We start from the raw sequence: 11,002 nt of genomic DNA on the forward strand, positions 1-11,002 counted from the left end.
ATTCAGGACAGTGAAATAATGATCAAGGAAATGGCAGAGGATATAAGCCACAATACCAATGAAAGTTTTCCAGCCGCTTCTCAAACTCTGCACACAAACTTCAATTTGGGATTGGATAGCGGCAGTGGCAGCAGCAGTAGAGTGACTTACATTAGATATGGTGACTTGAATTCTTATGAAGCAGCTTCCGGTATAATTGGCAGTGTTTTTGGCAGTGGCAGTGAAACAGTATTTGATTCTGTCATGAGATTTTTCAGACCTTGGGGTGCTAATGAGAATGCCAAGAAAAGGACTATTAGGAGGAAAAGGGTCAAGAGGAAATACAGAGGGGTTATAGAGACTGAAGAGGAGACCTCCCTCCGGTTGGAGAGAACAAAAATTAAGAATAGAGAGGCAGCTGCTAAAGCAAATGCAAATAGGCAGGTAGATTCCTTTCGTGGCAAGAACTTGATCATTCAACAACCTAATCATTAAATTAGAATCTTTAAAATTGAGAACACTTTCAGACCATTCAAGTTACATAGAGATGAAATTCTGCTAAGTGTCAAAATCAATATATAGAAGTGCAAGTCCAGAAATTTAAAACTAATAACTGATTCAAGGCTTACCAAAGATAAGAGTAATGGATGTCACACAGAATCCAACTTTAACAGTATCCCAGACTATGAGTAAGGAGCAAGAACAGAGTAGCAAATGCGACTTATTTTCTGTTTTAATCATCTTCGTCAGGCCCATGAAGCCTACATACAAATCCAGCTGTCCAAGCTTCGTAGAAAGAATAAATTTCTGAAAAATTTGATCACGGTAAGACTGTCCTCAAAACTTTGTGTGGCCTTGAAACTCAATTTTGGGATTATATGTTAACAAGCATTCTCATATCAAAAACCTTACAGTTTCTAAAAGGCCACAAGAGGATTAATCTGTGTCCAGAACCATTGAGAAGGACCATCTCAGGACCTCAAGGAATTTCGATCATGGACTTTTAGAAGTGACAATAATATGGACCTAATGGACTCGATGCAGATAAAGAAATTAAAAAAGGGTACATTGATTTGCATAAATTGCGTCTGGAGACTGTTTTAATTTTAGAAGATATCAAAGCATGCCTTACATTATTATACATGATTAAAATAAGAGATGATGAAAGACAAGAAAGCAGGAAAAAGTCGTAACTTAGGAGTCCATAAGTCATTAATGCTGATGCCACTTGAACAGACTACACTGATGCTTAATACGAACTAAGAACACATCAATAGTTCAAATGGTAGAAGGATTCAGGAAAGACCAAATACTATGTTCTTATCTAATGCATGATACGCATGGCAAACTCTCTTGTCAGTTTAAACCATACGCAATGCAGCATCTAAATACAAAGAAATACACTATACAAGCAATTAGCTTTAAAATACGTGCAATTTCATGCATATTAACCTTACTTAAAAAAATAACAGCTATTGACATATAAGATATGACCAGACATAAAATTAACATTCCAATAGTCAAAGATTCATTTCTCCAAATCCTCAACTTGTACAAATTCAAAAACAAACATGATGAAAAAATTTACACCTTCTAAGTGCATGACAGGTAAGAAGAGATGATAGAGTACAACAAAAAAAGAATTCTATTTATGGAAAGAGATATACCTTCTGTTGAATCAAACTAGTGGTCTTTGAAGAGAACCATTGTTTACTCAAGAAACAGGTATTTTACTTAGCCAAACAGATCATCATCATTATCATTGACATTGTTGGCCGAATTACTTTCACACTTTTCACTTTCAGAGCCAGGTGTATTTCCTCCACTTTTACTTGGAGAAGCTTCTCTACCACCAGAACCATATGCCCAAGAAGAACCTACTTTGACAGAAAATGCCTCTCCATAAAGATCATCATACATTCCCCCACTCTTAGTAGGAGCCTTGACCTTGTTTAAAACTTGTTTAAGTTTCTCTGTCACACCTGTTTGGGAGACAGTGGCTTGCTTTACAGGGTTCTGTTCCTTCCCTTTTGGTATTACTGTAATCTGTACGAGAGATTCATACTTCCCAACAAGACTTCCTTCTTTCACACCCATAGGACCAGGTTCTGTTTCCACATCAGCTCCATCAGAGAATCCAACAATTTCAACCAGCTCTCCCCCAAACTGATCCTTAAATGCCACTCTTGTTCTTCTGATTCTCTTAGACGCTCTCTCACTTGGCCGATTGTCATCCTTCATAACAGAAGTTTCGCTTGATTCTATCGATTTAGATAACCTGTTGGGCGTTGTCAGCCCATTTAAAGCACGGTTGATGTACGTGTTATAAGCTAAAACTGCTTCTTCATCTGAGGGATCTGGAGGAAGTGGCAAATCAATCTCCGTGGGTTCTGGTGGTGGAGGAAAAAGAGCTGCATTATTCTTCCTCAAAACATAAGTTCTGGTAGAAGCAGCAAACCGCAGCGACTGCCCAACCTCTAGCTCAACAGGGCAATCTTTGGTCAATCGTTCATTTGCAACAAATGTACCATGTGCAGAGCCTAAATCAATCACGTAGATACTGCAAGAAAAAAATACATAAGTTCATCAGTCCTTAAAGTACAATCACAAATGGCATGTCAACTCCAAAAGGTCAAAGAAGGCAACTGATAAAGTAGTTCCTCAAGAGCATGATGATAAAGACAGATATATTCACATACTGAAAGGATAAATGGTTCTGCACAGCTAACTATTGCAAAGGTCATGGAGATCTAAGACCAATCACAGAAACAAATGGCCATTGCTAAACAACCTACCTCATCAAACTACATAGCTTTGTGCAGAGGAGCAGCACTATGTCACATCAAACAAGCATGCGTATATTGTTGTTAACCTCACCATACCGCTTCCTCAACTTTAGGGCATTCTCGTCTATATTCTAGCGATAAAGTGCACCTCACTCTCGTGGTTTTAGTAATCAAGGATACAGGACGTGGTGCATTGACTATATATTTTCGGGAGATCATGTAGGGCAGAGGAAAGCCTATACTAGATATTCTTTATGTCAGGCGCAAAAAACACACCTGAACATTGTGAAAGAAGACAAAGAAGTAACCAAAATGGAACACTAAAATGCTGACGATATAACAAACCTGCCATTTTTATGTGGAATGACAGCTGCATGTTGACGTGAGACAGACTGATGATCAAGCACAAAATCACAAGCATGAAACTGTCTCCCAAATATATGCCTCCTCTTATCCAAATTAATCCGATCAAGAACCTCCCCATCCTTTAAAACTTCAAGATAATAAACACCAGGACGTGGTTCAATTGCCCAATCAGGAGGCAGCCAAGTCGACTGCCCACCTCCAACCTGAGTCACTTGCTGAGTTGGAATAATAGCTGGGGCAACATCTGTCGTCAAAGTCTTTTTCACTGTATTCTGATGGTTTAGGTATTGGTTCGGTGGATATGATCCCTGAACTTGATTAGGATGAGCAGGTTCTCTGAGAGCAGGTTGTGTGGCTGATTTACTGGTAGAATTTGCAGTGACCGAAAACGGTTCCAAAGTCTGGGCTTTCCTGAAACGATCAAGACCCACTTTTCCATACATAGTTTATAGCTCAATCCTCTCATACAAAATCCTTTTGCATTTCCAATCAGGTACTACGAATACAGCATCAGAGCAACATTATATGAAACCACCTCAAACAAGAAATCAAACTATAAAGGCACTTCCTCCTTCCTTTTCAATGTCAACCCCCTGCAAAGTCCCAATCCCGATGATGCTAAGTTCTACCAATGGAATTCAAAATAAAAATACATAACAGGACTAATTATTGTAGACCATTTGGATAATATTAACATTGAGTTCAAAAGGTTGTACAAGTAATAAGAGCCCAATGCGTTTAGAAGTAGCAAAAAGCAGAGAACTCGGTGAATAAGTGAAATTCAAAAGGAACACATCAGTGTAACCACTACTTGATTAAGCCTATCCACGCCCAAGCTGCGACATTTATCTTCACTGCAATGCAAGTAAAACCAGTTCATAAAAGTACAACATATTTTGAGCAGATTATAAAAATAGTTAGGAAGAGAAAATAACAAAAAAGAAGCAGCAAGGGGAGAGAAAGAGGGGGGAAAAACAAAAAGAAACTGACAAACAAAGCGATCAAACAGTTTCAGAAATCCGGTAATTCCAAGCTTAAGGAAAGGGAAATCAGTAAAACTTTAATGAGTTTGACCTGCAATTGGTCCAATTTCTCAATTTTCCATTTGCTCATAAAAGAAATATATGTGAAAGCTGGACGCACCCTACCTCTGACAGAAATTTGTTCTCCTTCTATTTATGGATGTAGATAAACCCTAAAAATTGGCGAAACTTTGGATTCCTATGTTGGAAATTGATGAATATTTAGCGTGGAAAAGAGGGAGATTGTGAATCGACGACGAAAAGCTGAGAGAAAGGGGAGGGAGCAGGAGTGGAAACCAGGAATATCTTTATTTGGGCCGGGCTTCAGAGCTCTGTTTTCATAATATAGAGCCCATTTATTTAAGGGCTATCTTTCGGCCTATTACAACAAAATCTTCCTCACAATTTCTAATGTTGTTCTTCTATTTTACTATGAAATCTTAGGGTTAGGGTTTTCAATCCATGTTTTAATCCCACCTAATTCAATATTTATTTATTTTTATAATAAAATATTAATTTGGTGGGATGAATTATCCCACAACTTCTTTTAAATATGTTATTTATGTATATGTAAAAAGATAACTTATTTTATCTCATTATTTTAATTTAAAAAATAATTAATTTTACGTATTGTATGTAAATATAAAAAATATTTTTTATATATATGTAAATATATTTTATATAAGTATATATAAAATAAAAAATTAAGTTCAGATGGATAAAACACTAAGACCCAAGATCCGTTCGGACCCAATTATGCCCTCAGAATCCGCCCCATTGCCATTGCTGGGAAGAAAGAAAGAAAGAATTCTCCTTCACATTTGACCGTTTGATGTTACACCGACGCCCGTATAGGAATACATTCCAAGAAATCTTCAACTTGAGACAGAAGAAAGAACAAATTACAAGAGGTATGATTGTAACCCCTGCTACTGGTACAACAAATCAGACCATAGCAAATAGTCAAGTATAGTAGAATATCTATGACAATTGATAGTACACAGTTGCAACCTTCTCAATCCCAAAACTGGTCATCTTTCAGGGCCCCATCAGGATGTGCCCTTAAATACGTTCGGTGCAGTCAGCGTTATTGCGCTATGTACAATCAGATGCCAGTCCAGTTGCCATTTGAGCTGTGCAACAAACCAGTCTCCACTGAATTCCCTAGTCCAGTTTCATTCTTGTCGTGGCAGAATTACAGATGCTCAAAGAGACTCAAACAAGTTTCTTTCAATCTGCTTGCACTGATGGCAATAAAATCAAGACCATGAGGGAGATTTATGTCCCTGAAACATATTCCTTCTCCAGCACACTGAACATGACCTTCAGGCGATCCTGCAGATTTGACACGATGTTCTTCGTGATCCTTTTTTGATGTCTGGTGTATTTCAACCACGCGATTCCAAAATATACTTGGACGTTGCAACCTACAGATCTTGAAGGTAAATCTTCAACTTGATACCTTAAGTGAAGCTGCAAATAAGCATCACATATTGGTTAAAGGCCACCGTACAAAAATATGAAATACACGACATGTTCATAAAAGCATGTTAGGTGGTGATGGCCATACTGTGAAATAGTCGCCAAGTGGAATCTCATGAAGAGTCATGACCTCTTCTATGAGCCAGCCATTTTTGCCAGGAAGGCGAGACTTCTGCTGAGTGCTAGTCACTTCTCCTCTATATCGGGATATACGCTTGTCAAATTTGTAATAAAGTTGCCTCTGATAAACATCCGGCTTCTCAGATTCCCAAGGGCTGGGAGAATAATTGAGGCATCCAGCTCTCTCCATGACCCGTCGATCAATCTCACTCCCTCTGAACAACTCCATAAAGAAACTAGTCTGAAGTGACAAAATCAAAGGATTTTCAAGTCATCACATGTTAATTCTCCAATACATGCTCTTAACTGTAACGTCAATGTGAAACTCATCCAGCAGAAAAGGGAATAAGAGAAAAGCAAAAAATATAAGGTTGCATATGGATTGATAGATATGATATTATGGATTTCAAATCCCTAATAACAAATCATTTGAATTTGTTTGGATAATTCTAAATGCAAAGGATTTCAAATCCTTCAATTCTAATTCTGAACTATATTTTGTTGAATATTGATGGATTTCAAATTCTTTCGTAAGGAATCATTTGAAATCACTTCTCCAAATTATTTCCTTAAATCCAAATCCATCATTCAAAATGAAGCTTAAAGGAAAATAGAAACATAAAGAATAAGCAAAAACCTTATTGCAGGCTCAGTATAAATAAGAGTGATGTTCGTGGTGTCGATGTTACCCAAACGGCATAAATAATAAATATTGATTGTATGAAAGATATCCTTCTTTTTTTGTGTCATGAAGACGGGAGAGAAAGGGAAGACCATACTCACAGGAATAGATAGGACAGAAGAATAAACGACAGACATGTTCACATCCTCAACGCCCAAAAACGACCCACTCTCCTCAGTATGCAGTCCTTTGGCTTCAGATTCTTCATCTACTACTTGAAGACTTTTAGCCTCACCTTCAAATTCGGAGCTTTGGAGGTTTCTGGCTATGGACTCCTCTTCAGCAGTATGGATGCCATTAGCTTCAGATTCTTCCTCTACAATTTGTACCTTCTGCTCTGGAGTCAAGGCTCTTGCCTTCCAGAGTGCCATGATTGTTCTGGCAATACACACAAAAGATCATTTTTGGAAAAATAATACAATAAAAGAAAAGGTATACAAGTTATTATTTCACATGTTCCGTTAACCTACATACAGTTATCTACATAAACTTCAAGTTACCTGTGTGCCACATTGAAAGACACAAAAGAATGAAAATGATACTTCAGTCGGCCATCTGCATCCTGTGTCCTCGCTCCATGCCGTGCATCAAATCCTCTTCCTGGTCTTAGTGTCATGATGATGATTGGACTGCCCATTGATGAAAGAGTAGGAGGTATGACTTGGATGTCTTCTATATCCTCCCAGAGAAAGAAAAACTTTGTCTTATGACCAAATAAATCTGCATGGAACCCTATTATTCTCGCTGAAAGAAATAGACGGCCCTGGCATCAGAGCAATTAATCAGTCACCAAAGACATAATAATTCAAAGAAAAATAAGGACTTCAGCACCAAGCATCACTAACTCCAGTCAATTTGGAGAGTGCCTTCTAAATTATGCAAATGGTATAAAGGTCAAAGAGAACACATTATTTACCTGGAGAGGCATTCGCCGTCTCAAGTGACATGCAAAGTCATTGATGAGGAATTCCTCGGGAGGCAACCCAAAAAGCTTCTGGAATGCTGAATTTGTTTGAGGAGAACGTAATCTTATCTACAAACATTTCATGCACCATTTCAATCAGCTCAAACGAAGGTTATGCATAAAAATAAAATCAAAAAAAGGAGAAGAAAAGTGATATCCTATAATGAAGTGGATCTATAAGCAGAAATGAGGTCATTTACCTTCTTGCCCACCTCCTTCTCCATCTTAGTTATATAATCTTTGACAACATTGCCACCCCTACTATTGTTCAAGAAAATTCTTAAATGTAACTTTGACTGGCATGCCTGAGCCAACTTTCCTTGTAGAGGAATCCAGATATCCGACAGATCAGAAATATTAGATTTTAAGAAGTTTATTTCAGCACGTCCAAGAGATGTAGCTTCATCGAAAGGGCCATCAAAATCAAAAACTTCCACATCCAACACAGATGGTGGATCCTCCATTGCATCAAATTCAAAAATTTCTGCAAGGAACATCAATCTTAAGAAATCATTCCAACGCACGGACAGAATTTTAGCCAATTATCCTCCATTTTGGCAAGAAACATGACAAAAAAAATCTACCGAAAGAACAAAATAATGGTAGATATACCATTCCAAAGAGGGTCAGATTTCTGAAACTTGATCGAGCTGGTTCTTGTTTTCCCGTTGCAAGTAAACACCACATAAGGATCAGAAAACCCGCTCGAGTCAACAGCAGCCAAGTTGCTTCCTTCTATTAAAGCAACCGTGAGCAACCAGCCATCCCCCTGTGCTTTGATCCCATGATCACTACCTATAATCAACATAGCAAAACTGAATGAAATTAGTTCGTCCCAGGTATATAACAATGACGACATGCTAAGGCAGATAAGCCAGCTTTTCTGGGCCTAAGCCTGGCAACTAAAGAAGATGGTAAACTAGAACCATATTTGACGTCAGAAAAAGCTGCATAGATATGAAAAAAGTGCATAAATGAATATGGTATGTGTACCTTCAACTTATAATGGATAACATATATGAAACATACTGTGGAAGGTACTACTACTGTAATTGAAGATGGTTCAGTTACGCCATATGAGTTGTTTGGTTGAACAATTGAAACACAATAATACCTTTTTGCGCTCTGGCCTGCATAAAGCGAGACATCAACTCCAGCACCCGTTTCCCTTGTAGAACCAGTACTCCACAAACTACCAATTCACCAATGGAATCAGGTAAGTCCAACCCAACAAACTCAAGACCCTGAATTGTGCTAGGCATAGCCAGCCATACATGCACAAGTGCATATATCCCCATAAAAATGGTAGAGATTACTGTAAAGTTAGCGAAATACTGAACTGCCAACTTCCAGTCAGATTGACGCTCCACCTGAAGAGATGCCAAAAGCTGATCTTTCTCGGAGCCTATATCTTTGATATCAAGTGGCTTCACAGTCTGAGATAGCAACTTTTCATACTGCTCAAAGCTTTCCTTTATACCTTGTCTCGTTCCGCCTTCAATCATGCCTTTCATCATAGTGCTCTGTGAAAAGTTAACTCGCCAAGAGACTTCCAGTCTAGAAGACTGTTCTCCTGATGGCTGCTCAGGCCCAGAAGTGATGCAATAAAGCACTTCTACCTTAAAAGTTTTCCCATATGGAGCATCTGGAGTGCTCACAGAGGATAAAACAGCAAAACATTTTCCATCAGCTTTCAAATATGTTTGCTCCTCTGTTGTTTTCAAAGCTTTAATCAATTTACTTGCAGCTTTAGTATACAAAATCACTCTTTTTAGGCTCTCACCACCATTTTCATATTTCCAGGTTCCTATTTGTAACTCTGTAGATCCCTGTATGTCTGCTAAAGACTTCAAAAAGTTTGAATCAGAAGAAAAGAGCAATGTGTTCAATTCCCGAGGTGCTATCCCATACAATTGGTCAAGAACTACCCCTCCCGATAAACTACTTGGAACTTCACCTCCTTGATTTTTGACCTCCATATTCTTCAATATTTCTTCAAAATCAGCTGATATAGCTAGCTCTTCAGACTTTTGCTCCAGAATCACCGAGTCCATGCTTTCAGGTAATTCTGATGCATCAGTTGGCTCAGTAGAACTAATGGATGCCGAATCCACATTCTTATTAAACATTTGTGCAATTCGACCAGCTAATGTTGATCCATGCCATTTTTCCTCCTTAGAAGAGACACCTTCTTCTGATCTCATAGGAGAAAATGTTCTCCGTGGGGAAGACCTCGAAGTTGACTCCAATGTCGTGTCAGCAAATTTTTTTGGCAAGACTACATGATCACCGGATGGCACGTCAAACAATGTGTTATTTTGGGAGAAACAAATGGTTAGAAGAATTTCACCTATTATAACATAAAGCACTTGTTAATCGGGAGAAAAGAAACCAACCATATCAAGAATTCTACAATAACAGAAGTATCCATACTACCATTTAACACACACTCACAATAAATCCCAAAATTAGGGTGGGGGGAGGGAAGGGGGCTGATAACTACCCATCCACTGCACATATGGTAGCTGAAATTTAAACTGAAGAGTTATACAATTAATGCATAAAACAACTAATCAAATGCCAAATTAGGCATCCACCTGTAAGCATAACAGCGGGAACCCCAAGATAGAGAATACGTATACATAGAGAGAAATAAATTAGACGCCATACCACATTCCTTGTTCTTGGCCTTCTTATTCTTAGGCTGCAACGTGTACCAAGTAGTGCCAAGCGTCTTGTCTTCGGCTTCGAAAACCTGACTGACGGGCAATTTGATCTGGCCAACAAAATCATCATTGAAATACTTGTCTTCATCTAAAACAGATATAAGAAGCTCTTCCTTCAAGTCATCAACTTTAAAAGTGAACTCCTCACACCATGATGGGTTCAAGCACTTTTTTACAACTTTACTCCTGAATTTTTGCCTTCCCAACTGTAGTTTTACATATGGATCACTAAATCCATTTGGGTCCAGGGCCGGTATATTTCTCGCTTCAATTACACGGACTAAAAGCTTCATCTTCGATTAAAGATCGGTAAGAGGTAGAGTCTTTTAGTCCATGAAACGTTAAACAATAATCAGAGCCCTGAACAATCAATAAAGATTTCACAGCAAGAATCAAGAATTACTTGGGGGTTGGCTGAGGAACTATGATCAAGAAACCGCATTCATGAATTGAAAAGAAACAGAAAAAGGGTTACTGCATTGCCAGAAACTCTGAAGTGTACGGAGAATCAGGGAAGGAGTATCCAACCCCCAAAAGAAAATGACTTTTAAACAAAAAGAGATGATAAACCTCGGATCCCCTACACAAGAATGAACAACGAATTGAAAGAAACGGAAAAAGGGCGTAATCGAAAAAAACTGCCAAAAGAATAGCCAAAATGCAGAGGGCCGTCGCTGATTAATGGATTTCTTTTCTTGTGATCGGAAAAAGCAGAGAAATCCAAGAAAGAAAGAGCAGAATCAGATAAAAAATGTTAAAACCCCGTCCCCATGAAAACGAAACTCAAATTTGTGCGTGTTCAGAACGGTGGGCTCTCTCTCATACATACGTGAGAGAGAGGAGAGGGAGGGGGGAAATTTCAGTTGAAAATAAAA

At 38.4% G+C, this 11,002-nt stretch overlaps 2 protein-coding genes across 4 annotated transcripts in view; both read right to left on the reverse strand.

The window, feature by feature from the left end:
- The window catches only part of LOC105175217 (nuclear inhibitor of protein phosphatase 1), a 5,338-nt gene extending 854 nt beyond the window's left edge, over window positions 1–4,484 (reverse strand). The window contains exons 1-4 of one of the 2 annotated variants that reach the window (XR_002288159.1): window positions 4,280–4,484; window positions 3,111–3,985; window positions 1,647–2,539; window positions 57–463 (exon numbers count right to left, since the gene is read on the reverse strand). Coding sequence is in view for 1 of the 2 variants with exons in the window: in XM_020698373.1 (XP_020554032.1) it covers window positions 1,714–2,539; window positions 3,111–3,574 (1,290 nt within the window). In the remaining variant the exon portion in view is untranslated. Of the gene's footprint in view, window positions 1–56; window positions 464–1,469; window positions 2,540–3,110; window positions 3,986–4,279 lie in introns of those variants that run through there. The other variant, XM_020698373.1, reaches the window with a different exon arrangement.
- On the reverse strand, window positions 4,911–11,002 carry LOC105175219 (C2 and GRAM domain-containing protein At1g03370). 2 transcript variants are annotated; one of them, XM_011097584.2, is made up of 9 exons: window positions 10,072–11,002; window positions 8,516–9,679; window positions 8,014–8,196; window positions 7,602–7,885; window positions 7,354–7,470; window positions 6,938–7,200; window positions 6,539–6,815; window positions 5,724–5,996; window positions 4,911–5,626 (listed from the first exon to the last, which is right to left on the reverse strand). In XM_011097584.2, the coding sequence occupies exons 1-9, from the start codon at window positions 10,418–10,420 to the stop codon at window positions 5,432–5,434; spliced, it is 3,105 nt and encodes a 1,034-aa protein (XP_011095886.1). In that variant the 5' UTR covers window positions 10,421–11,002; the 3' UTR covers window positions 4,911–5,431. The 2 variants fall into 2 exon arrangements, with proteins under 2 accessions (XP_011095886.1, XP_011095885.1); XM_011097583.2 differs by having other exon boundaries at window positions 8,516–9,751; window positions 10,072–11,001.

The sequence above is a fragment of the Sesamum indicum genome, linkage group LG12 (assembly GCF_000512975.1).
Source record: "Sesamum indicum cultivar Zhongzhi No. 13 linkage group LG12, S_indicum_v1.0, whole genome shotgun sequence".
Classification (NCBI taxonomy): domain Eukaryota; kingdom Viridiplantae; phylum Streptophyta; class Magnoliopsida; order Lamiales; family Pedaliaceae; genus Sesamum; species Sesamum indicum.

Excerpts from the sequence above, each read along its gene's own strand:
- LOC105175219 (XM_011097583.2), bottom strand. The coding sequence starts at position 10,420 with ATGAAGCTTTTAGTCCGTGTAATTGAAGCGAGAAATATACCGGCCCTG. Across the intron at positions 9,752-10,071 it reads GGCCAAGAACAAGGAATGTG|GTGAAATTCTTCTAACCATT; the intron begins GTATGGCGTCTA and ends ATGTTATAATAG. Across the intron at positions 5,997-6,538 it reads CTTCTGTCCTATCTATTCCT|ACTAGTTTCTTTATGGAGTT; the intron begins GTGAGTATGGTC and ends TTGTCACTTCAG.